The 25211-nt window shown below is 39.8% G+C and overlaps 1 protein-coding gene and 1 long non-coding RNA gene across 4 annotated transcripts in view; one reads left to right on the plus strand and one right to left on the minus strand.

Moving 5' to 3' along the window:
* Nucleotides 1-25211, plus strand: part of ano6 (anoctamin 6) — a 146127-nt gene that overhangs the window by 99079 nt on the left and 21837 nt on the right. For all 3 annotated transcript variants that reach the window (XM_043708688.2, XM_043708689.2, XM_043708690.2), the window contains 9 exons: nt 3689-3823; nt 6950-7055; nt 10854-10914; nt 12068-12210; nt 12747-12824; nt 15153-15381; nt 16307-16476; nt 18363-18460; nt 23405-23529. In XM_043708688.2, coding sequence (XP_043564623.2) covers nt 3689-3823; nt 6950-7055; nt 10854-10914; nt 12068-12210; nt 12747-12824; nt 15153-15381; nt 16307-16476; nt 18363-18460; nt 23405-23529 — 1145 coding nt within the window. The remainder of the gene's footprint in view (nt 1-3688; nt 3824-6949; nt 7056-10853; nt 10915-12067; nt 12211-12746; nt 12825-15152; nt 15382-16306; nt 16477-18362; nt 18461-23404; nt 23530-25211) is intronic.
* LOC122559322 (uncharacterized) overlaps nt 1-25211 on the minus strand; it is a 153160-nt gene that overhangs the window by 13586 nt on the left and 114363 nt on the right. Inside the window, exon 4 of the long non-coding RNA XR_006314395.2 lies at nt 7728-7938. This is a non-coding gene — a long non-coding RNA (uncharacterized LOC122559322). The remainder of the gene's footprint in view (nt 1-7727; nt 7939-25211) is intronic.

A 25211-nucleotide genomic window follows, 5' to 3' on the forward strand; every position in this document is an offset into this window, starting at 1 on the left:
GCATTTTGCGAAAGCAAATCTTAGCAGGACTTATACATTTAATGGTAAGGTCCGAGGGATTGTTGCTGAACAAAGAGATCTTGGAGTGCAGCTTCATAGCTCCTTGAAAGTGGAGTCGCAGGTAGATAGGATAGTGAAGTATGCTTTCCTTTATTGGTCAGAGTATTGAGTACAGGAGTTGGGAGGTCATGTTGTGGCTGTACAGGACATTGGTTAGGCCACTGTTGGAATATTGCATGCAATTCTGATCTCCTTCCTATTGGAAAGATATTGTGAAACTTGAAAGGGTTCAGAAAAGATTTACAAGGATGTTGCCAGGGTTAGAGGATTTGAGCTATAGGGAGAGGCTGAACAGGCTGGGGCTGTTTTCCCTGGAGAGTCGGAGACTGAGGGGTGACCTTATAGAGGTTTACAAATTTATGAGGGGCATGGATAGGGTAAATAGACAAAGTCTTTTCCCTGGGGTTGGGTAGTCTAGAACTAGAAGGCATAGGTTTAGAGTGAGAGGGGAAAGGTATAAAAATGACCTAAGGGGCAACTTTTTCATGCAGAGGGTGGTACCTGTCTGGAATAAGCTGTCAGAGGAAGTGGTAGAGGCTGGTACAATCGCAACATTTAAGAGGCATTTGGATGGGTATATGAATAGGAAGGGTTTGGAGGGATATGGGCCGGGTGCTGGCAGCTGGGACTAGATTGGGTTGGGATATCTGGTCGGCATGGACGGGTTGGACCGAAGGGTCTGTTTCCATGCTGTACATGGGCAGCACGGTGGCACAGTGGTTAGCACTGCTGCCTCACAGCGCCAGAGACCCGGGTTCAATTCCCGCCTCAGGCGATTCTTAGTGTGGAGTTTGCACATTCTCCCCGTGTCTGCGTGGGTTTCCTCCGAGTGCTCCAGTTTCCTCCCACATTCCAAAAATGTGCAGGTTAGGTGAATTGGCCATGCTAAATTGCCTGTAGTGTTAGGTGAAGTGGTAAATGTAGAAGAATGGGTCTGGGTGGGTGGCGGGTCGGTGTGGACTTGTTGGGCCGAAAGGCCTGTTTCCACACTGTAAATAATCTAATCTAATCTCTGTGACTCTATTATGTTCAGGAAATGTGTCAAGCTTAAATTAATAGGAATAGTAATGCGACTTATCTCCAGTCTATCAGTGTCCCAATACTGTCTTGCTGATCGGCACAGGCCTCTCTGGCCTGAAAATTCAGCCACTGGATGATAAAGCAATATTAAAAACTGAGCTTTGTACTCTTTCACAACTTCTCCTTTCCTCTAATAGTTCAGGAGTGGCGACAGACTAGTGGTATTGTTGGGCTGTTAATCCCGAGACCTGGGATTAATGTTCTGGAGAATTGCTTTTGAATATTGCCACATCAGATGGTGGGATTGAATTTAATGAAAATCTGGAGTTATAAGTCAAATTATGATCACAAATCAAGTTTTGGCGAACTACCCCTGTGGCTTACTAATGTCCTTTAGGAAAGGATACTGCCACCCTTACCTGGTCTGGCCTTACATGTGACTCCAGACCCACCACTATGTGGTTTAAATGTGGCTTATTCTCAACTGCCCTCTGGCCAATTAGGAATGGGCAATAAATCTTGATTTAGCCAGAGATGCCCTCATTCTATGAATGAATAAACAAAACAGCTACAAATGATGAAGCTTGTTCCAAGAATATCTGAACAATCTATAAATATCCACTTTCCTGATTAAGATGGATCCACATCACTATTCCCTTGTAGCTACATTGTACAGTGGAGTTATAAAGCAGAGTTTTATTTAAATTCATCTCACTTCATAATTGTTCTTACATTAACAATGTCACACTTTTAAGCTCAATAGGTTCCATCACATTTGATTCTTATTGAATAAGTAATCTCCTGGTTATGTTGTGCACAATTTATTTAAAGATCATTAGGGAACTGCATCTCATAGTGAGGATAATGCGTGTATCTGGTATTATGCTTTTTCATATCACAGCATGGTGGCAAACCTTTGCCCAGATTGTATTTCATTCTTTAAACTGGTGCTAAAAAATACACATCCAAATTAAAACATAACATAAGTAAAGTATGAACAAGGAGAAAGATCCTAGCTGATGTGATTATAATGTCAAATCTGTACTGCTGCTTTACCCTGATTACTCTTACTTTTCAAAACATCAGCTGATATAAGCCTATCCAGTCTTTTCTCACTGTATGTTTTGCCTTCAGTAGTATTTTCGCTATTGTTCAATAACAGAACACACTAGATTTAAGATGTGAATTATCCGCAAGTTCTCATCGAGCATTTTATAAATCTGTGTGGCGCTGATGAATATATTATGTTAAGAACATGAAGTAGTGATGATTATCAAAAAATCTTGGCGAACTTCCAGCTTTAATCCTGCCAAATGTGTGGAAATACCACTTGAAGAAAAATGATCCAAGTACAAGTCTTTCCGCAAAATATTCAAAATTCATCTTCTTCATAGCAAAATCAGTAATGCTTTAACAATAAATTATCTTGTAAATGTTCTAAAACTGTTGCTCCACAGGAGACCAATCAAAGGAGCAGATCTAGTGTTCCTTCAGTCTGTGACTAACAGTCTGCTGACTAACCTTAGTAATTGGGAAATTCAGAATTCACATGATTACACAAAGGGTCTGTAGAGGGGTATAGTCAGGTTAAGCGGGTGGGTAAAAACTCAGCAGATGGTATATAATGTGGGAAAATATGAGGTTACGCACTGGCAGGAGAAGAGAAAAATAGTAGAATGAATTAATTATTATCCATAATGAATATTTAAATGGAGAAAGACTACAGAAAGTTACAGCACAGAAGGATTTGGGAGTTCTACATAAATCATTAAAAGTTAGCATGCAATATCAACAGGTAATAGGGAATATAAAAGGAATGGATTATAAAAATAGGGTGATCTTGCTAAAACTATACAAGACACTAGTCAGACCATAGCTGGAATAATGGAACACTTTTGGGTCCCTTATCTAAGGAAACAAATTAATGGCATTGAGGCAGTTTAGGTAAGGTTTCACTGGGATGATCCTAATGTGGAGGGATTGTCCTGTGAGGAGAGGTTGAGTGGGTTGGGCATGTACTCATTGGAATTTAGAAGAATGAGAGGTGACTTTACTGAAGCTTACAAGATTTTTAGGGGATGTATAAGTATAGTTGCAGAAAGGTTGTTTTCCCTTTTTGGACTAGAGGACGTAATCTCAGAACAAGGGGTCACATATTTAAGACAGAAATAATAAGAAGTTTCTTCTCTCAGATGGTAGTGAATCTATCAAATTCTTTACCATAGAACCTTTTAGAGTTTGGGGCATTATACATATTCAAAGCTGAGGCAGAGAAATTTTTATTCAGTAAGGGAATCGAGGGTTATGGGATAAGGCAGGAAAAGGGAGTTGAGGATCATCAGATCAGCTATGATCTCATTGAATGGTGAAAAAGACTTGATGGGCTGAATGGCCTACATATGTCCTTACATCTTATGTCTTTATCACCAGGCTCAGAACTGTGCCATTGAGTCATCACGCTGTGAAAAGGAACATGCAAAATCTACCATTAGAAATTCCAGTTCTGCCATTTTGTCAAATACTTGTATATGTAATTGGTATGTTGCCTTTGCAATTTAGAACATCAATATCTTTGTCAAAAGTTTTTCTTTTTAATTTTGCATTGCAGGAAGTATTTTGGCGAGAAGATTGGAATCTACTTTGCTTGGCTTGGTTTCTATACAGGGATGCTGGCCATTGCTGGATTTGCAGGACTTGTCTGTTTTATTTTTGGAATACTGACTCTGGATTACAATACATGGAGGTATGTGGGAAAATATAACACCTCAGTGGCATCCAAATAACATTTCATATTGATGTGGCCAGTGTTCTGATCACTGCGTAGTTTGCAGCTTTCTGCTAGTACCCATTTCATTATCACATTTTTAGCCTCCACAGTGGCTCAGTGGTTAGCACTGCTGCCTCACAGCGCCAGGGACCCAGGGTTGGATTCCTCCTTCGGGCGACCGTGTGTGGAGTTTGCACATTCTCCCCGTGTCTGCATGGACTTCCTCCAGGTGTTTCGGTTTCCTCCCACAGTCCAAAGATGTGCGGGTTGGGTGGATTAGCTACGCTAAATAACCACAGTGTTCAGGGATGTGCAGGCTGGAGGGATTACCCAGGGAAAATGCAAGATTACGGGATTGGGTAGAGGGGCATAGGTCTAGGAGGGATGCTGTTTGGATGGGCCGAATGGTCTGCTTCCATGCTGTAAAGGTACTATGTTTATTGTCAAAATATTATCACAGATTTGTTCTGCAGTGTACGTTTCAAATCCAATCATCATCTTTTGCTATGCTACTGACTAGGGCCTGATAGCCTGTAAGTCTCACCACATTCATTGATTGACCACCTACTTTCATACCTTTCTGTATCTCTTTGAGATGCTTCTGTGAACATGGCTCCTGCAGTGATGTTAGCACTGGTCAGAGTAGGCAATGGTGTCTCACCCCATGCCCAATTTCAAAAGTTAAGTTTCACTAAATACTGTTCTGATTCAAGCAATCTATCCTTTGCACAGAGCTGCATTTATTCTCTCAATGGTGGAGGAGGAAAGGTATTTCATCGAGAAATGACAAGGTTGGACTCTAAGGCATAAGGACTTGTCAAAGAAAGTGTTTTAAGGAAGAATAGAGGAGTGTGGCCCAAGAAGGAAGAAGAAAATAAAATTGTTAGACATCATGAAATTGAAAGTAGAAGACTCCTATGGGCAACAGATTAGGAAAGTACGAGAGTTGGAGAAACGTGCAGAGAAAATGAGAAATTAACCATGGGTGGATTACCATTTCCACTAACAATAACATTGATTAGAATCTTTTAGGGCCTGTGCGATGGTGAGATGTGTGGCAGAATTGGACAAAGTATCTGGTGAGGTCTATTCTCAATCTCAAGAGCAGTTCACTCCACATTGTCATAATGATATGGAGAAATTCTCACTAAACAAGGGCAAGTCACTAATTAAGGGGGATTATTGCTTTTTAAACACCTTGTTGATGGCACAACTCACCTCATTAATATTCAACTTTCTATCTTGCCTAACTCACCAAACCAGCTAGATGAAATGATTCAGAAAAGACTTACAAGGATGTTCCAGGGCTGGAGAATTAGAGCTATAGGGAGAATCTAGATTAGAGTGGTGCTGGAAAAGCACAGCAGTTCAGGCAGCATCCGAGGAGCAGTAAAATCGACGTTTCAGGCAAAAGCCCTTCATCAGGAATACGTATTCCTATTCCTGATGAAGGGCTTTTACCTGAAATGTCGATTTTACTGCTCCTCGGATGCTGCCTGCACTGCTGTGCTTTTCCAGCACCACTCTAATCTAGACAATGGTTTCCAGCATCTGCAGTCATTGTTTTTACCTACGCTATAGGGAGAGGCTGAATAGGCTGGGGCTGTTTTCCCTGGAGCATCGTAGACCTTATAGAGGTTTAGACAGTGATGAGGGGCTTAGACAGGGTAAATAGACAATGTCTTTTCCTGGGGTGGGGGAGTCCAGAACTAAAGGGCATAGATTTAAGGTGAAGGGACCTAAAGGGACAACATTTTCACACAGAAGTCAGTGTGTATATGGAATGAGCTGTCAGAGGAAGTGGTGGAGGCTGGTACAATTACAACATTTAAAAGGCATCTGGATGGGTATATGAATAGGAAGGGTTTAGAGGGATATGGGCTGGGTGCTGGCAAATGGGTCAAAATTAATTGAGGATACTTGGTCGGCATGAAAAAGTTGGACTGAAGGACCTGTATCTGTGCTGTACAACACTATGTCTCTATGACATCAAGAAAACTCACCGTGAAAAGCAGAGTCATACCTACATTCAGCTTGCTACTTACTCAGAATGACCTCTATGTTGGACACTTAGCAAAGAAAAGAAATCACAGGATGGGTACTGGAGACGGACACCCCACCCCCCAAACATCCACGTCACATTGAGATGAGTGATCCAGATCTGCGTTGAGACTGAGAGTCAAAGTCTGTGCTGGGGCTGTGGGTTCAGGACATCACCAAGAAGAAAGAGAGAAAGAAAAACACAATGTGGGGGGAAGATAAAAGAAACAGACAGCAGAGCCCTGGCTGGGCAGTCCTAATTCGCCGCCATCTTGGATCTGATTATTGAGTGATTATTGAAATGAGTTTGGTACAAAAAGCAAGAAGAAATCATCACACTAGAGAAATCATCCAAAAACCTCAACATAACTTGGATTTGGTCAAAAAATGTAAGATTAAGTCCATTGAAATGGCTACAAACTCATTAACTGTATTGCTGCATCTAGATTTAATTGTTCATTGATGGATTAGCCTTATTCTGTTGTTGCTGATTGACTAGTCTGGCTGTAAAGCTTTTCTATCATTCGTTATAAATATAGGTTAAAGATTCCAGGTGAATATTTATGAGACATCAGGAGCTGAATTATACCAAAAATCAGCTGAGTGTAAATTTCAGAGAGTTTTGGGAAAGGTTTCTGTCTGTGAGCTTCATCAAAATAGTTTGTGAAATTGTCCATAACACGCTTTATTATGGAGGCATCAGACATCTACAGCATGCATATGGGCATTCAGAAATGATGGGAAAAAAATCTCTCCGTGGCTGCTGGAAATCTGAAATAAAAACATTTATTTGAATTCAGCTTTTGGTCAAGTTTGTGACCTCTTCAAAGTGTAAAAAGTGCAAAATTTGTTGAATTTTACATTTTACGGTAATTCATGATTTTTAAAATCACTAGTAGCGATTTGTGTGTGGTTACATCACCACTTTTTTACCACAATTTGTCATCAGACAGAATATATGAAATTATGCTACAAGCTTTCATGTTGCAAATAACTACATTACGGATAAGTAGTTGGATTATGTTACAGCAATTATAATTTTGCTTTCATTTTGATTTACAGTCAGGAAGTGTGTGATCCTGAGATTGGAGGTCGTATGATCATGTGTCCCCAGTGTGATCGAGATTGTAGTTATTGGAGACTCAATATTACTTGTGAATCATCGAGGGTAAGTGCACCCCTGTGTATACATCGTATACAGTCATACAGCACAAAAGAGGCCCTTCGGCCCATCAGGTCTGCACCAACCTATCGATACTAATCCCACTTTCCAGCACTTGGCCCATTGCCTTGATTCTTATGAGGTTTCAAATCTTCATCACAAATGCTTTAAAGCTTGTGAAGTTACCTGGCTCTACTACTGTCCCAGGCAATGTGAGATGAAAAGACTTTCCCACCACCCGCTAGATGAAAATACTTTGCTTCAAATTCCCTTTAAACGTCTTGCCCTTCAATTTAAAATTATGTCCCCTTATTATTGACCCTTCTACTAAAATGAACAGCGGTTTCCTATCCATCCTGTCAATGCCCCTCATAAACTTATACATCTTTATCAGAACCCCCCTCAATCTTCCCTACTTTAAAGAAAGTAACCCAAGTCTATCCAGCCTCTCTTCAAAGCTGAAATGGCCCAGGGCAATATCCTGGTGAATCTCCTCCGCACGCCCTCCAGTGCAATCACACCCTTCTTATCGCATGACGACAAGAACTGCAACATAACCAGGATTTAAACGTAATTCTTAAAATAATAAACAATTAGAATTTAATTGCAGTGTGCTTCAGCAGATTCACACTATACTCAGAACAATAACTGTTTCTCTCTTTGTGGATGCTATCAGACCTGCTGAGTTTTACCAGCACTCTGTGTTTGCTCCAGATTTTCGGCAAATGCTGGAATCCAAGGTAGGCATCAGGAGGTGGGGATGTCGACATTTTGGGTGTAAGCCTCCTTCAGGACTATGGTAGGTGGAGGGGGAGCTGCAGATTTTCAGTATCCGCAGTATTTTGCTTTTAATTACTGTGTGGTTCTTATTCAGGATAGTTTTGGGTACCTGAAATAAAAAAAATCTATAAATAAATGATAATTCATCCAGAACAGCAAAGGATTTTATTGCTCGGTAAATTTATGAATTAATAGACAAATTAAGAGGTTTACGGCAAAGAGGAAGAGAAATGTTTTGCTTTTGCTTAATACATCTCAAAAGTGTAAATTACATATGGTGTTACTTGTTCTTATAATATTTCAGTCCAATCAGGTGTCATGTAAATTAAACACTTGAAAACAAAATAGTTGGAAGTATTCACATTGTAAAATCTTAAGTAATAGGAGCAGAAGTAGGAAATTCAGCCTGTTGAACCTGCTCCACGATTCAATAAGATTCTGGTTGTTCTGACTGTGGCTTTAACTCCAGTTTCTTCTCTGTCCCCCTTAACCTTTTGACCTCCTTAAAGGTCAAACATTTGTCTAAATCAGTCTTGACTATTTTCAAATGCCCAGCCTCTATTGCTGTCTCCAGAAGAGAATTCCAAAGAATAATAATCACTGGAGAATAAATTCCTTCTCATCTTTGCCTTAAGTGGAATCCTCTTGGTTTCCGTTTCTGACCCCCAGTTCGAGATTCCCTCCGGAGAAACATCCACTCAGCATCTACCTTGTCAATCACCACAATCATCCCAACCCCACCCCCAAAAATCTTGGTATCTTTTATGTTCTAATAAAACGCACCTTTCAGACTTCTAAACTCTAATTAGTGTAGGCACAAACTGCTCAAGCTTTCCACTTAATACAAGCCCTTAATTTTAGAAATTAGCCCAATGAACTTTCTTTGAACTGTTTCCAGTGCAAGTCTATCCCTCTTTAATTAAGATGACCAAACTCTATATTGTAGTCTAAATGTCATTTCATCAATAGTCTTCAAAAAAAAAGACCTTCTCACTTTTATGCTCCATTCCCCCTCACCTTGAACAAAAGGTCAACATTCCATCTGCTTTCCCTCGTACTTGTATTGGCATGCTAAATCAGGGACACATGACTTCCTCCTTATTGCAGCGTTTTGTAGTCTACTTCCATTGAAATAATGTTCTGTTTTTCTATTCTTCTCTCCTAAGTGAACAATCTCACATTTTCACACATGATACTCCATTTGCTAAATTTTTGCCACTTATTTAACCTAACTATGTTCCTTTTCAAGCCATTTGTATCCCCTTTGCAACTTTCTTTCTTACCTATCTCGGTTTTCTCTGCAAATTTCACTGCAATGTAGTTAGACCCTTCATCTAAGTCATTAACATAGCCATAAAGAGTATTTAAATAGGACCATAGATACCCAGCATTGATCCCTTCGACACTCGATTACAGTTTGCCAACCTGAAAATTACCAATTTATCCTGACTCTGTTTTCTTTTCATTACCCAATCCTCAATGACAGTATGTCACCCTCAGCACCATGAGCTCTTGAGATGAGAAACTATTTGTGTGGAACTAGTCAAATGCTTCTTAACAATGCACTGTATGTTAAAAATCTAAAATGGCTGATTTAAGAAAGAAAATCTGTTTTAAACCAGAATCACATTCTGCAGATGGTTTCCAAGAATGTGAGGTAATCTCTGAGATCATCTCTCTTAGTAAACATTACAGAAAAAGTATGTTTCCTGGTCAGACCCAGGAGGGTTACAGTGCGGTGTTAAAAATTATATTTGCATGCCTATGAGTCACTGATATTTTCAGTTTTGTGTTACTGTCCTTTAGAGTAAACATCTTTGACAGATTGAGTTACCTTTGTAAGCTTTTCATTTTGCAGGAAATGCAAAAATAAAAACACTTACAATTGTACCTTAATTTCAATTGCAATTTCAAAATGTAATCAATGGAAATTGAGTGCAATGTAATTAGATTTTCACTTAGAGTCATAGAGATATAGAGACGTACAGCACAGAAGCAGATACTTCGGTCCAACTCTTCCATGCTGACCAGATATCCTAATCTAATCTAGTACATTTGTCAGCACTTGACCCATATCCCTCTAAGCCCCTCCTATTCATATAGCCATCTAGATGCCTTTTAAATGCTATACTTGTACCAGCTTCTACCACTCCCTCTGGCAGCTCATTCCATACACACACTACCCTCTGCGTGAAAAAGTTGCCCTATAGATCTCTTTTATATCGTTCCCCTCTCACCTTAAACCTGTGCCTTTTAGTTCTGGACTTCCCCACCCCAGAGAAAAGACCTTATCTATTTACCGTATCCATGTCCCTCATGATTTTATAAACCTGTATAAGGTCACCCCTCAGCCTCTGACGCTCCAGGGAAAACAGTCCTAGCCAATACAACTTCTCCCTATAGCTCAAACCTGTCAAACCTGGCAACATCCTTGTAAATCTTTTCTGAACCCTTCCAAGTTTCACAACATCCTTCCAATAGGAAGGAGACCAGAATTGCACGCAATATTCCAAAAGTGGCCTAACCAATGTCCTGTACAGCTGCAATATGACTTCCCAACTCCTAGATTAAGTGCTCTGACCAATAAAGGAAAGCATACCAAACACCGCCTTCACTATCCTATCTACCTGTGACTCTACTTTCAAGGAACTATGAACCTGCACTCCAAGGTCTCTGTTCAGCAACACTCCCCAGGACTTTACCATTAAGTGTGTAAGTGCTGCTTCTCCAAAATGCAGCACCTCAAATTCCCTATCTTAGACATTCCCTTCCTTTTAAGAAATGCAAGCTCATAATTTGTGTCAAATGGTGCAGCTTTGTCAGAATCCAGAGTATTCATCTTTAAAAGTGCCAATAGCTCCATATCGTGTTGGGTAACGTGTGAAATTAAATTTGGGATTGCACGTATTGCATAAAAATAAAATACTTTATAGGAATAGCACTAAATATTTCACATTTCACACCTGTTCATATTTGGCATAATATTGTGCAGAGGTTACTTATATCTTCATGCATCTTCCACAGAAATTATCTGTATTTGACAACTATGGAACTCTAGCCTATGCAGTGTTTATGGGAATTTGGGGTAAGTAAATGGCAGCTGTTTTGACTTCAGAACAATTATTGTATTTACCTTGTTTCTGCTCGCTGCATCCTGCAAAATGAAACACTACATCGATCTGTTAACCAACTCCTTAGACAAGCATCTACTCCCTCCACCCACTGATACCCAGTGGCAGCAGTCTGTATTATCTCCAAGATGAACTGCATAACTTCACCAAAGATCCACAGACAGCACCTTCCAAACCCACGACCACTTCTATCTCGAAAGACAAGGGCAGCAGATACGAGGGAGCACTACCCCTTACAAGTTCCCTCCAAGCCACTCATCATCCTGACTTGGAAATATATCGCCGTTCCTTCACTGTCACTGGGTCAACATCCTAGAATTCCCATCCTAAGGGCATTCTGTACCCTACAGCAGGTGGACTGCAGCAGTTCAAGAAGGCTTCTCACCCCCCACCTTCTCAGGGGCAACTAGGATGGACAATAAATGCTGGCCCAGCCAGTGACACCCACATCCCACAAATGAATAAATTTTTTTTAAAAAATGGGCTGGAAGGGAGAAAGTGCGGCCGGCATAGGAAGAGCTGTGGGAAACGTGTCTGCACCCCTGTCTTTCTCCCCCTCCCTTTCTCCCCCTCCCTCCCCCAAGGTGATTATGCAGTGCTGTAGGAAACGGTGATGTTCCTTTGCTGTTTTATGTCCCATAAAGTGTGCAGCAAATCCATATTCACTATTTTGTTCACTCATCTGTTCTGGAAGATTTTGTGGAAACAACCATCTGGTGGTACCTAATGAAGCAAATGATATGTATCACATTTGGTCCCATAATCCCAATCCATCACAAATAACCTACCCAAACTGAACTGGACTCTAATGAAATTAAATGGCAGGGAAAGATCTTTATGAAAATTGTCATTATTTTACAACAGTGTGTCACTCTTGTACTGTGAACTGTTTTCACAATGAAGCTTTAATAGCTGCTTCTTGCATGTATTCTGCGACATAATAATATTCATTTTATTCAAAATCCCAGCAAGTAACCTTTCGATCAATTTAGCTTTGCTGTGGATTTCACTTGAACTTCCGCTTGACTTGATTCTCAGTTAAGTCCTACAATGATGCTCGTTCATTGATGTTTGGGAGCTATTATAACACCATCTGATCTTTGGCAGTGACCGTGTTTCTGGAATTCTGGAAACGCCGGCAGGCTACATTGGAGTATGAGTGGGACACTGTAGAACTGGAACAGGAAGAGCCACGGCGACCAGAATATGAAGCAAAATGCACTATTCCAAAAAAAAATCCAATCACACAAGTAAGTGAGTGGATTGAGTACAGCTGTTAAGACTTGTTAAAGTGCATGTGAAACGACTTTCTGAGAAAGTTTTGCTTTCCCTTTTTAATCATGTTTATATCAGATGTACAAATCACACAGTAGGTTCACACAAAAATGAAACTCTGCTTTGTGGCCTGTTCAAAACCAGAAAAGAAAACTGAGAGATGGCACCACTATGTTGTAGAATGAAGAAAATTCCAATCTCTGCAATTCTTTCCCCCAAACTTGGCAACGCAATCGTGCCGAACAGAAGGATTTACATTCTTTTGATTTAGCTTGTGATGACTTGCATTGTATTTTTCAAGTTGCAGTTAGGTAATGGAAGAAACATTTTTGTACAATTAGTCTCAGTTTAGTGAGATCCATTCAAACCTGAAACATACCATTGACTCATCTTCAATGTGTAGAGCTGAGGCTTCAAATCAAGACTCTCATCTGAGTGACAGGCTGGAAAGTTGGATGTTTTGTTTTAATTTTTAAAGAACACTTTATAATAGTTATGATTTTATTTCCAGGAAGAAGAGTTGGTTCCTTACTCAGCCTGTGGAAAATGTATGCGACTGGTTTGTGGTGGAAGCACAGTTCTTTTCTGGGTATGTTCGGTGTTGATATTATTTATGAATTTGTTAATTTATTCCAGGGAGATGATGATAGTTCAGTCAATGCAGCGCACACTTATTATAAATGGAAAATGCTTTGAAATTGTCCCTTGAAGGAAGCACGTGACATTGCCACAAAATTCAGAATTTCTTTTGAGGAAAATAGGAAAAAGTTGATCATGTTTACTTAATTTGAGCAACATCAAGATTGTTAAAGAGCAGAGATTGTGAAGTAAAGAACCGTAGGTCATACAGCAGAGAGGAGGAGACCTGTAATGGCTGTGCCTGTGAAAGCACTAATTCTTGAACAGAAGCCATATTTTCATTATCATTCTTTTGCATGTATTTAATCCAAATTCTCAATAATGTTATAGCAACATGTTACAACTTGAGGTGAAGATTTTCAACTTCTAAGGAATATCCTGAAGTTCGATGGTTCACTTGTCTAGATAGCTGGAGTGATGTAGAGATGGATATGGTTCCTGGAGCTAAAAGGATCAAAGGGTATGGGGAGAAAGCAGGGACAAGTTATTGAGTTGGATGATCAGCCATGATCACATTGAATGGTAGAGCAGGCTCGAAGGGCCAAATGGCCTACTCCTCTTCCTATTTTCAATGTTTCTATGGTTAGAGCATGTGTTGAGTAATGCCGACAGTGCATGTTCAATCACCATAACAGTTGAGGTAGTTCCTGAAGTCCACCACCTTAACTTTCCTCAAAGTGACATTGAAGCATAAGTTGTGATTAGCAACTGTGGAACTTTGAGAACACCCTGTGCAGAAAGAGTGTGAGACAACAATTTGAGTTGAAAATGTTCCATTTTTTCTCTCATCTTCTTAAATAAGGATAATGCACTCCTAGTTTGCAGTGTGTCTTTTTCCTTGTACAGCAATTCTCTTTAACTGTTTCATAGAAACAGGTAATGTTCCAAGTGCTCCAAACTATGTTGGTATGAAAGATGCAGATAGAAGAGACTGGAAGTAAAAGGGAAGAGAAGAGATAGGAGAGAAAACGGATATAAGACTGAGAAGGAAACAAAGAATAGTACAACACAGAAACAAGCCCTTTGACCCATCAAGCCTGCACCAACACATGACACCTTTCTAAAGGCATCTAAAGGTGTCACTGGGGTGCCATAGTGACTTAATGGTTAGCATTGCTGCCTCACGGTGCCAGGGACCTGGATTCAATTTCAGCATCAGGCGGCTATGTGGATTTTGCAACATTTTCCCCATGTCTGCCTGGATTTCTTTCGAGTGCTCTGGTTTCCTTTCACAGTCCAAAGATGTGCAAATTAGGTGGATTGGCAATGCTAAAATTTCCCATTGTGTTCAGGCTAGGTGGATTAGCTATGGGAAATGCAGGGTTCCAGGGGTGGGTCTGGATAGGGTGCTCTTTGGAAGGATGGTGTGGACTTGATGGGCCTGCTTCCACACTGTAGGGATTCAGGGATGAGCTAAAAACCTTTTGCCTCCTTGTAGGCAGAGGGGAAACATCACTGTTGTAGTGGATGTACATTTTGATAAGATATGGTTATTTGTGTGTGTGGACATTTCATTAATTGTTCAACAATAACTTGTTTCAACCAAGAATTTTCACATTTCACTGTGTTGGGATACTGTGATATGGCATTGCCTTATTGCCACTCACTAGCTGTGCAATGAAGTTGTGTGCTATCCTTCCATGGCCACACCAGTATTAGGTTTCTGATCTGATGATACGTAACCAAATGTTGAACATTGTGAATGTACACTCATTGTGCTGCTTGCAAAGATGTATTAAAGATTGTCAGTGAGAGCTTTGGAGGGGGAAGGATAGGAGCACGAATTGGGGTGAGAAGCAAGTTGTAAAACAACAGAAGTAAAATTAGAAGAGGAAAATTAGAAACAAGGAGGGTGTGGTTAATAATTGACAGAAATAAAGAATATTAAAATTACGTGAAAGAAAATAATGAAAGATTGAGCAATTTGAATTATTACGTGACTTGAAAGTTGAATAGAAAGTGAGGAATCAAAATAAATTTATGCCATTCTATTAGAAAAGATGCAATGATACTGGTCTTATTGGAGCTCCTCTTTTATTTAACCCACTGTCTGCTAATTGAATTTGTGTTCTCGAAGTGGTCTGTCTCTGTCTTTGCTGGATGTTTGTAAACTGCAAATGCATTATTTGAGAAAGTTCATTTTTTCTGTCTATAGAATGGAAATATATATTGTTTAGAAGTTTAAAAATATCAAGAACCTTTGTTAAATTTAGTGATTTTTAAATTAATTTTCTTTGGATTTCATGATACATAATTGCTTCCGATCAAATTCTTCCAGATCTCATTAATTATTGCCTCAGTAGTTGCCATTATTGTCTATCGGTTGGCTGCCTTTTTGAACTTCTCTGCCAAGCTGCCCACGGCAATAGATGACAATCTGGAACCTCTCAAAGACTACCTGACTCCACAGATGGCAACTTCTGTAACAGCATCTCTCATTAACTTTTTGTTCATTATGATTTTGAATATTCTTTATGAGAGAGTCGCAATATGGATCACTGACTTTGGTAAGTTCACTTTCTAATGTCATTGAGTGAGTCCCAATACGACATATTTAAATGACAGGAAAGGTGACAGTTTTGTGGTATTATCGCTAGACCGTTAATCCAGAGATTGAGATACTGTTGTGCGGACCTGGGTTCAAACCCTGCCACAGCAGATAGTGTAATAAAAATCTGGAATTAACAATCTACTGATGACCATGGAATCTGTTGGTTTCGCTAAGGCCCTTTAGGGAAGGTAACTGCGGTTGGTTCATGGTCTGACCTACATGTGACTTCAGACCCACAGCAATGTGATTGGCTTTTAGTTGCCCTCTGGGTAATTAGGACTCGGCTATAAATACTTGGCCAGTGATGCCACATCTTGTAAATAACAAAATAAAATTGTAAGAAATATTCATCTTGTGATTGACGAGGTCATTAGTTTAAAAATGGTTTCCTAAGTAAATGCTTAAATTAATCAATAATATCTCAACATACATGTTGTGAATACATTACAGTAACTAAGAATGTTATGTGCTATAAAAACATAATGCTCCTGTACTCAATTTGCGTGAAACTCAAAACAAAATTATATATCTACATAGTCATTGCGACGGGATATCAAATTTGGTCGGATTGAACGTCAGCTTGGCTTTGTTGGCAGCTTTTTGCACCAGAAGGTGATGAGTTCAGGCTCCTCATCAGAGTGTTTGTGGAGAATGTAGTCAGGTACTTTACAGCATTATTGAGTTTCTGGATTCCATTCAGATGCACGTTGTTGCATGTTAAAGTTGCAATGGGAACATGATAAGTTTGACACTGTGAAAGTCTACAATCAAATTTCCTGATCCTCTAAAGTCTTCTTTCTTTTACATTATTTTCTCATACAAAAATTATTTATTTTTTACTTGTAAAAACTTTTTTACTGATTGATTTCATTTTTACACAGAGCTTCCAAGAACACAGACAGACTATGAAAACAGTCTAACTGTGAAGATGTTTCTCTTCCAATTTGTCAACTACTATTCCTCTTGCTTCTACATTGCTTTCTTCAAAGGCAAGATTGTGGGTTATCCTGGAGAACCAGTTTACTGGTTGGGACGATTCAGAAATGAAGAGGTACCAAGAATAAACAGCTTTATTTTAAATAATTGGCTTGCCAAATCACACATTTAATATTGATATTTTTGTATTTGTATTATAGAGATGTGGTTTTGTTATTGAACTAGCAGTCTTAAGGTAATGAGATGATAATCAGGAAAAGATGAATCTACATCCTGTAGTGATATTGAGATTATTAACTCAGTTTTTTTGAAAAATTAGGAGATAAAATGCTGGTAGCATTAAAAATGAATAGAGGCTGTTGGATTGCCGTAGAAATCTCAACTGCCTTAATTTTGTCCTTTTAGAGAAGCAATCCTCCTTGCTTTGCCTCTTCCAGCCTATATTTGAATGAAGTTCCACAGCAGTTTGGATGACTCTGAACTGCCATCTGAAGTAAACCAGAAACCAACCAAGTTGTATCAAAACTCTTATCAGAGTTTCAAAAAGAGACCTGTCTTTTCAGTTTGGCAGTGAATGCTGACCTCCATATCAATGTGCATGTTCCAAAAAAAAACAAAATGTCGTGATAAAGGCAAAATACTATGGTTGCTGGAAATCTGAAACAAACACAGAGAATACTGGAGAAACTCAGCAGGTCTGGCAGATTTAGCAGTGTTAATGTTTGAAGTCCAGTATGACTCTTCAGAACACTGAATGAATGAATGATTCATTGTCACATATATCTAGGGAGATACAGTGAGAAGTGTTTCACAGTCTGGTTTGACATACAAAAGGATAAAAAGAAAGTACTTAAATAGAGTTCATTTGCACTGGCCGGGATCCCAAACACAGCTCCAGGACTTCTGCAAGGTCCCTGCTCCAGGCTTACCACAGCCAGGAGCCCCCGGGCACTGACACCACCACAGTCGACAAGCCTCTGCACCTTTTAACCAGGACTTTATGAAGTGGCATTTTTAATGGACTAGCAAAAATTATATACCTCAAATACCAGAGCTTTACTGTGTTATTGCAATCTCCGCAATATCAGAGTAGTTCATTCAGGGTATGGGTGAGAAGGCTCTCTGCTGGTAAGTTTTATTAAAGGCGTTATTATTTAAAGGATTTATGCTGTAACTAAAATAGAACAGTGATTTGTACACCCCTGCACTATGTTTCTGTTACTTAGTGCATGTTTTTACATTGGCTATGAGGACCTCTCGATCATCCGGAATATTTGATCGCCTGGTCCCATGCGGAGGTTAATAAAAAGTTTGCTGTAGTTCAGTGAGCTTACTTTCCTCAATGGAAAGTTTGTGATGCAGATGTTGCCAACAGTGTGGGTTCAGTTCCCACACCGGCTGAGGTTACCCTGAAGGGCTCTCCTTCTCAACCTCTCCCCTCTCCAAGGTGACACTCCAGGTAAACCACCACCACCACTTTTCTAAATTCCTCTCTTGCCGTTATTCTTTAATCTGGCACTGAGTGGGTAATTCATCCTTTGGAGCTGAAAAATGTGTTGCTGGAAAAGCGCAGCAGGTGAGGCAGCATCCTGCTCCTTTTCCAGCAACACATTTTTCAGCTCTGATCTCCAGCATCTGCAGTCCTCACTTTCTCCTAATTCATCCTTTGGAACCTTGTTCATAGCTATACATACCCATAATTATCGAGTCCCTTACTAGGATTATATTTCTGTTCTGCTTTCACCACATTCCCCACATTGCAGTCCATCTGGTGCTGTTAGGAATATTTTCTGATTGTCTATAAGTTGTTACAATCCCCTCAATTTAGTGTCTTCGACTGTATTTAACATTATATCTTGAACTCAGGTCTTTTATTTATAATCGCATCCTATTTGAATTTAAGTTTCTCCAGCAATTTCTGTTTTAGTTTCTGGTTTCCAGCATTTGCAGTTCTTTGTTTTTTTTTTATTAAAGATTAACTTCTGTTTGTGAAATTTATAGTGTGACCCAGGAGGCTGCCTTGTAGAATTGTCAACTCAGCTGCTGATTATAATGGGAGGAAAAGCAATATGGAACAATGTTCAAGAAGTTCTCATTCCGTAAGTTAATGAATTCTCAAATGTAAAAGATTCTAGAAATTTACAAGGTAACATATGATAACAAGAATTTCAACTTATATTTACATTGTGCCTTTAATGTAACAGTATCTCCCAGGGTACTTCACAGGAGCATCAAAAAGAAATATATATCAGTGAGATGTATGAGATATTAGATCAGATGACCAAAAGCGCGCATAGAGGTAGGTTTTGGAAACATCTTAAAGTAGGGATGTGAACTAGAGGGGAGGGGGAAATAGTGCAGATTTTAGAGCTTAAGCATCTTGAGGCACAAGACTGTGAGACATCAGAATAGAAGCAGGCCATTCAGCCCATCGAATCTATTCTGTCATTCAATGGGATCATGGCTGATCTGATACTCCTCCACTCTGCTTTCTTTCCTTTCCCCCATAGCCCTTGATTTCTGATTTAAAGATCTGTCTCTTCCAACTTTGCATATACTTCGCAACCCATGTCCAACAGCCCATCTGCAGTAAAGGATTTCGTGGATTCACTGCCCTCTGAGAGAAGATATTCCTCCTCATCTCTGTCATAAATGTGTTACCCTTACACTTAAGATTAAGCCCTCTGGTCTTAGACTCTCTGAAAAGGGGAGACAACTTGGTCACCAATGAATTAGGGATGCTCAAGAGAACAGAGTAAAGAGGAGTGCAGATATTTAAGGGGTTGTAGAGCTGAATGAGATTGTATAGATGTAAAGGGTCGGAGCCATGGAGGGATTTGAAAGCATTGGTCTGACTTTTAAAGTCAAGCTGTGTTTGTCCAGGAAGTATTGTAGACTGCCAAGGCAAGAAATTTAAAAATCACACAACACCTGGTTATACTCCCAACAGGTTTATTTGGAAGCACTAGCTTTCAGAACGCTGCTCCTTCTTCAGATGATGAAGGAGCAGCGCTCCAAAAGCTAGTGCTTACGAATAAACCTATTGGACTATAACCTGATGTTGTGTGATTTTTAACTTTGTCCACACCAGTCCAACACTGGCATCTCCAAATCAAGGCAAGAAATAACAATCTGTTTTAACTATCATTACTAAAAGAAAGTGGACCAATGGATAAGATTAAAAGTTTAGATTATTGAAGGTATGTATGATTAATCATTTGCATGTATTTCCCAACATTGCACCTTATTGTGGAAGTGTAATTCACCTGCCGCAGATGCGATACTGTAATCCGTTTTGGATTTTCCAACAATGTTCTTTGCTCTCAGATTCCTGGTCTCTGCTTCCCACGAATGCTCAATGTTAGTATTACGTGGAAAACCAAAATCAAACTTGCCCATCACTGGGTGTAAGAGTGATTAATGAATGAGTCTCAGATCTGATCATGGACATGATTTGAATAATTTGGTAGGAAGATGTTGTATTGTGAGAATGTATAACTGTTACTCCTGTTTATTAAGTTCAGACTTGGTTTTGTTAACAAATTTAAGCAATGAATCACAAGTGCATTCCTGAATAAAAGGCTCACAGGTTTGATGCCGAGTCCATGTTGCACTAACTGAATTTTTCTGTAGTATAAGCTGGCTTAATTTGCCTCAGCACAATAGCTTAGAGAGGGAAAATTATTGAGTGAAGGCTGGAGTCTGTTTGATTGTCTCTTCAAAAGTAGTCCAATAGTTTGTCTACACTCATTGTTGGGTCTTGCACATAAATAGCAGTCCCTTAGATAAAGTGAAGAAGGTATTCAATATTTGTGCAACTAATTGTGGAATCCCTATAGTGTGGAAGCAGGTCATTCAGCCCATCGAGTCCAAACTGACCCTCGGAAGAGCATCCCACCACATCCTCATAACCCTGCATTCCCCCTGGATAACCCGCCTAGCCTGCAGATCCCTAGAGGGTAATTTAGCATGACCAATCCACCTAACCTGCACATTCTTGGACTGTGGGAGGAAAGGAGAACACTCAGAGGAAACTCACATGAATACTGGGAGAACATGCAAACTCCACACAGACAGTCACTCAAGGCTAGAATGAACCCTCTTGCCTGGTGCTGTGTGGCAGCAGTACTAACCACTGAGCCACTGTGCTACCCTTAAATGGGTGAGATGTAATGAAGAATGGCAACATTGAGAATTGTTGGAAACAGCAACAAGAGTGGGAGGGTAATGAAAAACAAACAATTTCTAATAATCCATTCCAAAAAACCACAGTCCAAGTGGCAACCACAAGAAATAACCCCAGTATCCCTGGAGAAACCTAGGAAGCTAATGAATATTTCCACAGATACTCCATGCAGCATGGTCCATATGAGATACGTTTTCTGTAAGTTAAGTTAAAAATCTAATTTTAAATATAGTTTTCTTTTGAGTACTGCGTTTATTACAATTATATTACATATGTATGATCATGTTGGAATGTTACTGAATTGACCATTCTTCCTTCTTAGATTATCTGCTTTTTCATTTTGACAAAGTCTTTTGCATTTCCCTCCCTGAACAACAAACTCATCAGGACTGCGAACGGCTGACCAAAACCACAATTGTGTTTCCTTTTTCCTGCTATCCTCAAAGCTTATGATGGAGTTATCTACATTTGTGTATTTATAATAGTTTTAAGGGATGGAATTGTATGCAGTGGCATTCTATTAAATGGCATTTTGCGGGAGTCACAGAAAGTTACAGTCACTCTCTCTGGAATGCATTCAAACCTGTTTTCAGTAGATAAAATACTTAACAACATGTTCCATCTCGTCCTAAAGTCAGAAGCTAAAATTAACACTTAGTCAAATCAATTGATGCATGGAAGAGTAGGTAAGTTAGTTTGCTTTGTGTAAACATGCAAATATCATACTTAGGAATATTCATAAGCTACCTGTACTTTCCTGTTCATAAATAAGAATATGAAAATACAAGAAAGCTTTACTATTTGACTAATTCAACTAAATGTTCCCCAAAAAAATGTAATCCATCACAGAATCTACCGAACCAAAATTTTTAATCATCTGATTTGATATTTTGAAAATTTTGTTTCTGATCTTCTATGTTGTTGTTTTTCTAATTTTCTTGACACATTCATTTTGATCTTTCATCCTCTGGTTCTGTACTCAAATCCAACACATTTATGTACCTGAACTGAGGAGGGGTCACTTGACTTGAAATGTTAACACTGGTTTCTCTCCACAGGTGCTGCCAGACCTGCTGAGCTTTTCCAGTAATCTCTGTTTTGTTTCCGATTTACAACATCCACATTCTTGCAGTTTTCATTCATGTACTGGACTTGGTATCATAGTAAACTAGGATTGCAATTCAAAATCCAGAGCTAGGCCAGAGTCGGATGGAGATAAGTGGAGATTGCTGAAGTAGTGATTAAAGGGGAAAGTTTCAAGAGGCATTCAAAGGAGGTCCATCGGTGTAGCAATATGTTCCAGAAAGTGAGAGAGCTCAGCACTAGGGTTGGGGCAGATGGAAAGGGAAGTCTCCAGCACACCTGAAGAGTGAGAGAAATTATGCTAAATGATGTGAAACCTTAAGGCAAGGTAAGAAAAACACTAGACTTTTTGGGGAAGAGAATGCAGGGCACCATTGTTCTGAATGAGTTTAAATTCATGTATGTTGGAATGTCAGATAAACATACCCATGCTCAAATGACCATCAACAGTCTGCATTCAGATCAATCAACCATTTCTCACACCCTCTGCTTAATTAATCCTATTCTGTTCCCTCTCTACAGTTAGGCAGATAGGGCCTCAGTATAATGATTCATCCAAAATCTGACACCTCCAACAATGCAACACTCTTTAAATACAACATGTGTGTGTCAGTCATTATTTTTGTTTTCAAAACCCTGGAGTGGGTCTGGAATTGAGAACCTTGTGACTCAGAGATGAGAGAGCCACTGAAAAAGTACGGCTGACATCAGAAACCTAACTAAAACACAAAACACAAAGGAAAAAAATCCAGTGTATGGCTTGCAATTGCGCAAGCAGTTCAACTGAAGCATCCCAGAGGGTATTTGATAATTATTTAGATAGAAATGGAAAATGGCAGCACAAAGCAGGAGGTTGGCCCTGGGTGATGATGCTTGATTGACGAGCCAGTGCAGGCACAGTGGGCTGAATGGCCACTTTCTGTGCCATAATAATTTTGCAGAAGCCCATTAGCATTCTTCCTGCACTGCTGAGTGTTCACCTGAAGTGTGGCTATTACAGTGACCTAGGTGATAACTTCACACCGGGAGGTGCAGGCAGAGTCTGGTGCCTGGTCTCCTCTGGTGGTCTTGAGGAAAGAGGACAGTCCTGCTCTGCACCCCACCGTCCACCTCTGGGGCAATTCCTCCAACACTACAACTGTGTCGGGCAGTTTCTGGATGGCAGTGATTGATCTGGTGCATTGCGGGGTTAAAAATGGCACTGTCAGTGGGGAAATCAAAAGGTTCTGGCAGTGGTGTGTACTGATGCTGGTGAGAACTAGGTAGTGTACGACTGACACTGTAGAGACACAGTGCATTTGTAACAATGTGAACAGTGCAAAATTGTGGGAAAGGACTCATTAGAGCTTAAAAAGAGAAACCCTTTGTGAACATTGACACATGCAATTTTTTGGTATAATGCAGTCCGGTTGCATTGACCTAGGGATGGATATTGGGCTGTGTGCTGGGAGACCTCTGTTACCTTTTTCTGCATAAGACCACGATATCTTAGACGTCCATCTAAACAGAAAGGTGGAACTGTGATATACCATCTCACATGAAAGTCAGCATCCCCAACAGTAAAGCCACACGGTGACCTTCTGAAATTCCAAACAAGAGATAGTCCCATCTTATCCTAATTGATCAACTTAGCTAACTGCTTGAAGAATTCCAGTAGATTTTTGGGCATGGGCTAATTGCTCATTATGTTAAGGCTGCTTGCTCTTGCTTTTCATTCACCGGGATACGAAATCTTGCCATAATTTACCAAATGTCGGTTGTTCTTGTTGTACAGGTGGTTAAAGAACCTTATTGGTCGGTGTCGTGCAAAATCAGAAGAGAAACTCCCCCGATGGGAACAAGACTATCGGCTGCAATCCATCTCAAAGTTGGGCTTATTTTATGAATACCTGGAAATGGGTATGTTCTTATGAGTGCAACATGTATTGAAATGCTTCTGCTGTTGAATTCGTCTCTTACTAATAAAGCTGTTTCACCTCTGATGAGGAGTATGAGTAACATCGACTGTCATATGAATTTTCCCATGTAATGAAAACACTATTAATTAAAACTATTCTGTCATGCTGTACACCGCTTCCATTTATTTATGGCAGATTTGTTAATCCCTGCTACTGTGTGGGTCCTGAGATCAGAGACCCTGCATATCTTAATAGGAGACTAGATTTAACAAGCACTTAGGAACCCTCCAACCACAAGGGATGAATGCAGATTTCTCCAGCTTTCTCATTTCCCCTCTCCCCACCTTTTCTCAGTCCCAACCCTCAGTCTCAGCACCCCCTTCTTGACCTGCAATCTTCTTCTCGACTTCTCCGCCCCCACCCCCTCTCCGGCCTATCACCCTCACCTTAACCTCCTTCCTCCTATCGTATTCCCAATGCCCCTCCCCCAAGTCCCTCCTCCCTACTTTTTATCTTAGCCTGCTTGGCACACCCTCCTAATTCCTGAAGAAGGGCTTATGCCCGAAACGTCGATTCTCCTGTTTCTTTGATGCTGCCTGACCTGCTGCGCTTTTCCAGCAACACACTTTAAGCTCTGATCTCCAGCATCTGCAGTCCTCACTTTCTCCAAACACTTTGTCATGTCAGCATCTCTACCTCGGAATTAGATCATCCAAAGAATAGCAGTTTGGTTCACAATAAATTATCTATTGTCCCTAGTGCCCTATTATAAGGTAAGATAGTCAAACCACCAGGAAAATTTGGATTGATTCCTTTTTATATATTGACAGTTATTTAGAAAGGTCAGTGTCCTTGTGTTCATTCTGTGATTGAAACCTCCAGTTTAGTGCACGCACAGTCTTACACATGTAAGGAAATTTTCTGATTCAATGCTCCTGATGCATATCCTGATGACTACACACCTCAAGTCCATAATGCTTTGTTTCAGTGGACAAAATGGCATGATCCTGATATGGACAATTTTTGCACATGTGGCACGTGCAGGGAACCATTCACGTAGACAATCTCACCGATATTTTATCGTATTATAAACAAAATGAATGACATATGATCAAGAATGCATATGAGAAGAAGAAACTTGCTTCCCTTTCCCACTTTGGCCACATTTCACTTGTTCAATCAACAATTGGAGTTCCATGTTTCCACTAACTGATAAAAATGTTGATTTAAAAATAATAATTTGTAGAACTGTTTCATAAACAGTTGTGTAACCACTGGTTATCCATTAAGGCAGAGTGATGGAGCGAGTAAATATATTCAGATGTTTTCCATATGAAAGTAATTTATAATTTTTGAATTGAAATTACTAAGTAAAAACTGAAGGAACTGCAGATGCTGGAAATCCAAAGACAAAAATAAGAAAATTCTGGAAAAGCTCAGCAGTTCTGGCAGCATCTGTGGAGAGAAATCAAACTTAATGTTTTGGATTGAGTGACCCTCCCTCAGAACTCAAGGAGGAAGGGACTGATGAAGGGTCGCTGGACCCAAAACGTTAACTCTGATCTCTCACCACAGATGGTGCCTGAGCTGATGACCTTTTCCAGCAACTTCTGTTTTTGCCAGTGGAATTACTGTGCTGTTACCCAAAATATTTGGATTTCGTAATAAAATTAAAATTACACT

This window comes from Chiloscyllium plagiosum, unplaced genomic scaffold (assembly GCF_037043375.1).
Source record: "Chiloscyllium plagiosum isolate Xiang-an unplaced genomic scaffold, Cpla_swu_hap1 HiC_scaffold_19, whole genome shotgun sequence".
NCBI classification, from domain to species: Eukaryota; Metazoa; Chordata; class Chondrichthyes; order Orectolobiformes; family Hemiscylliidae; genus Chiloscyllium; species Chiloscyllium plagiosum.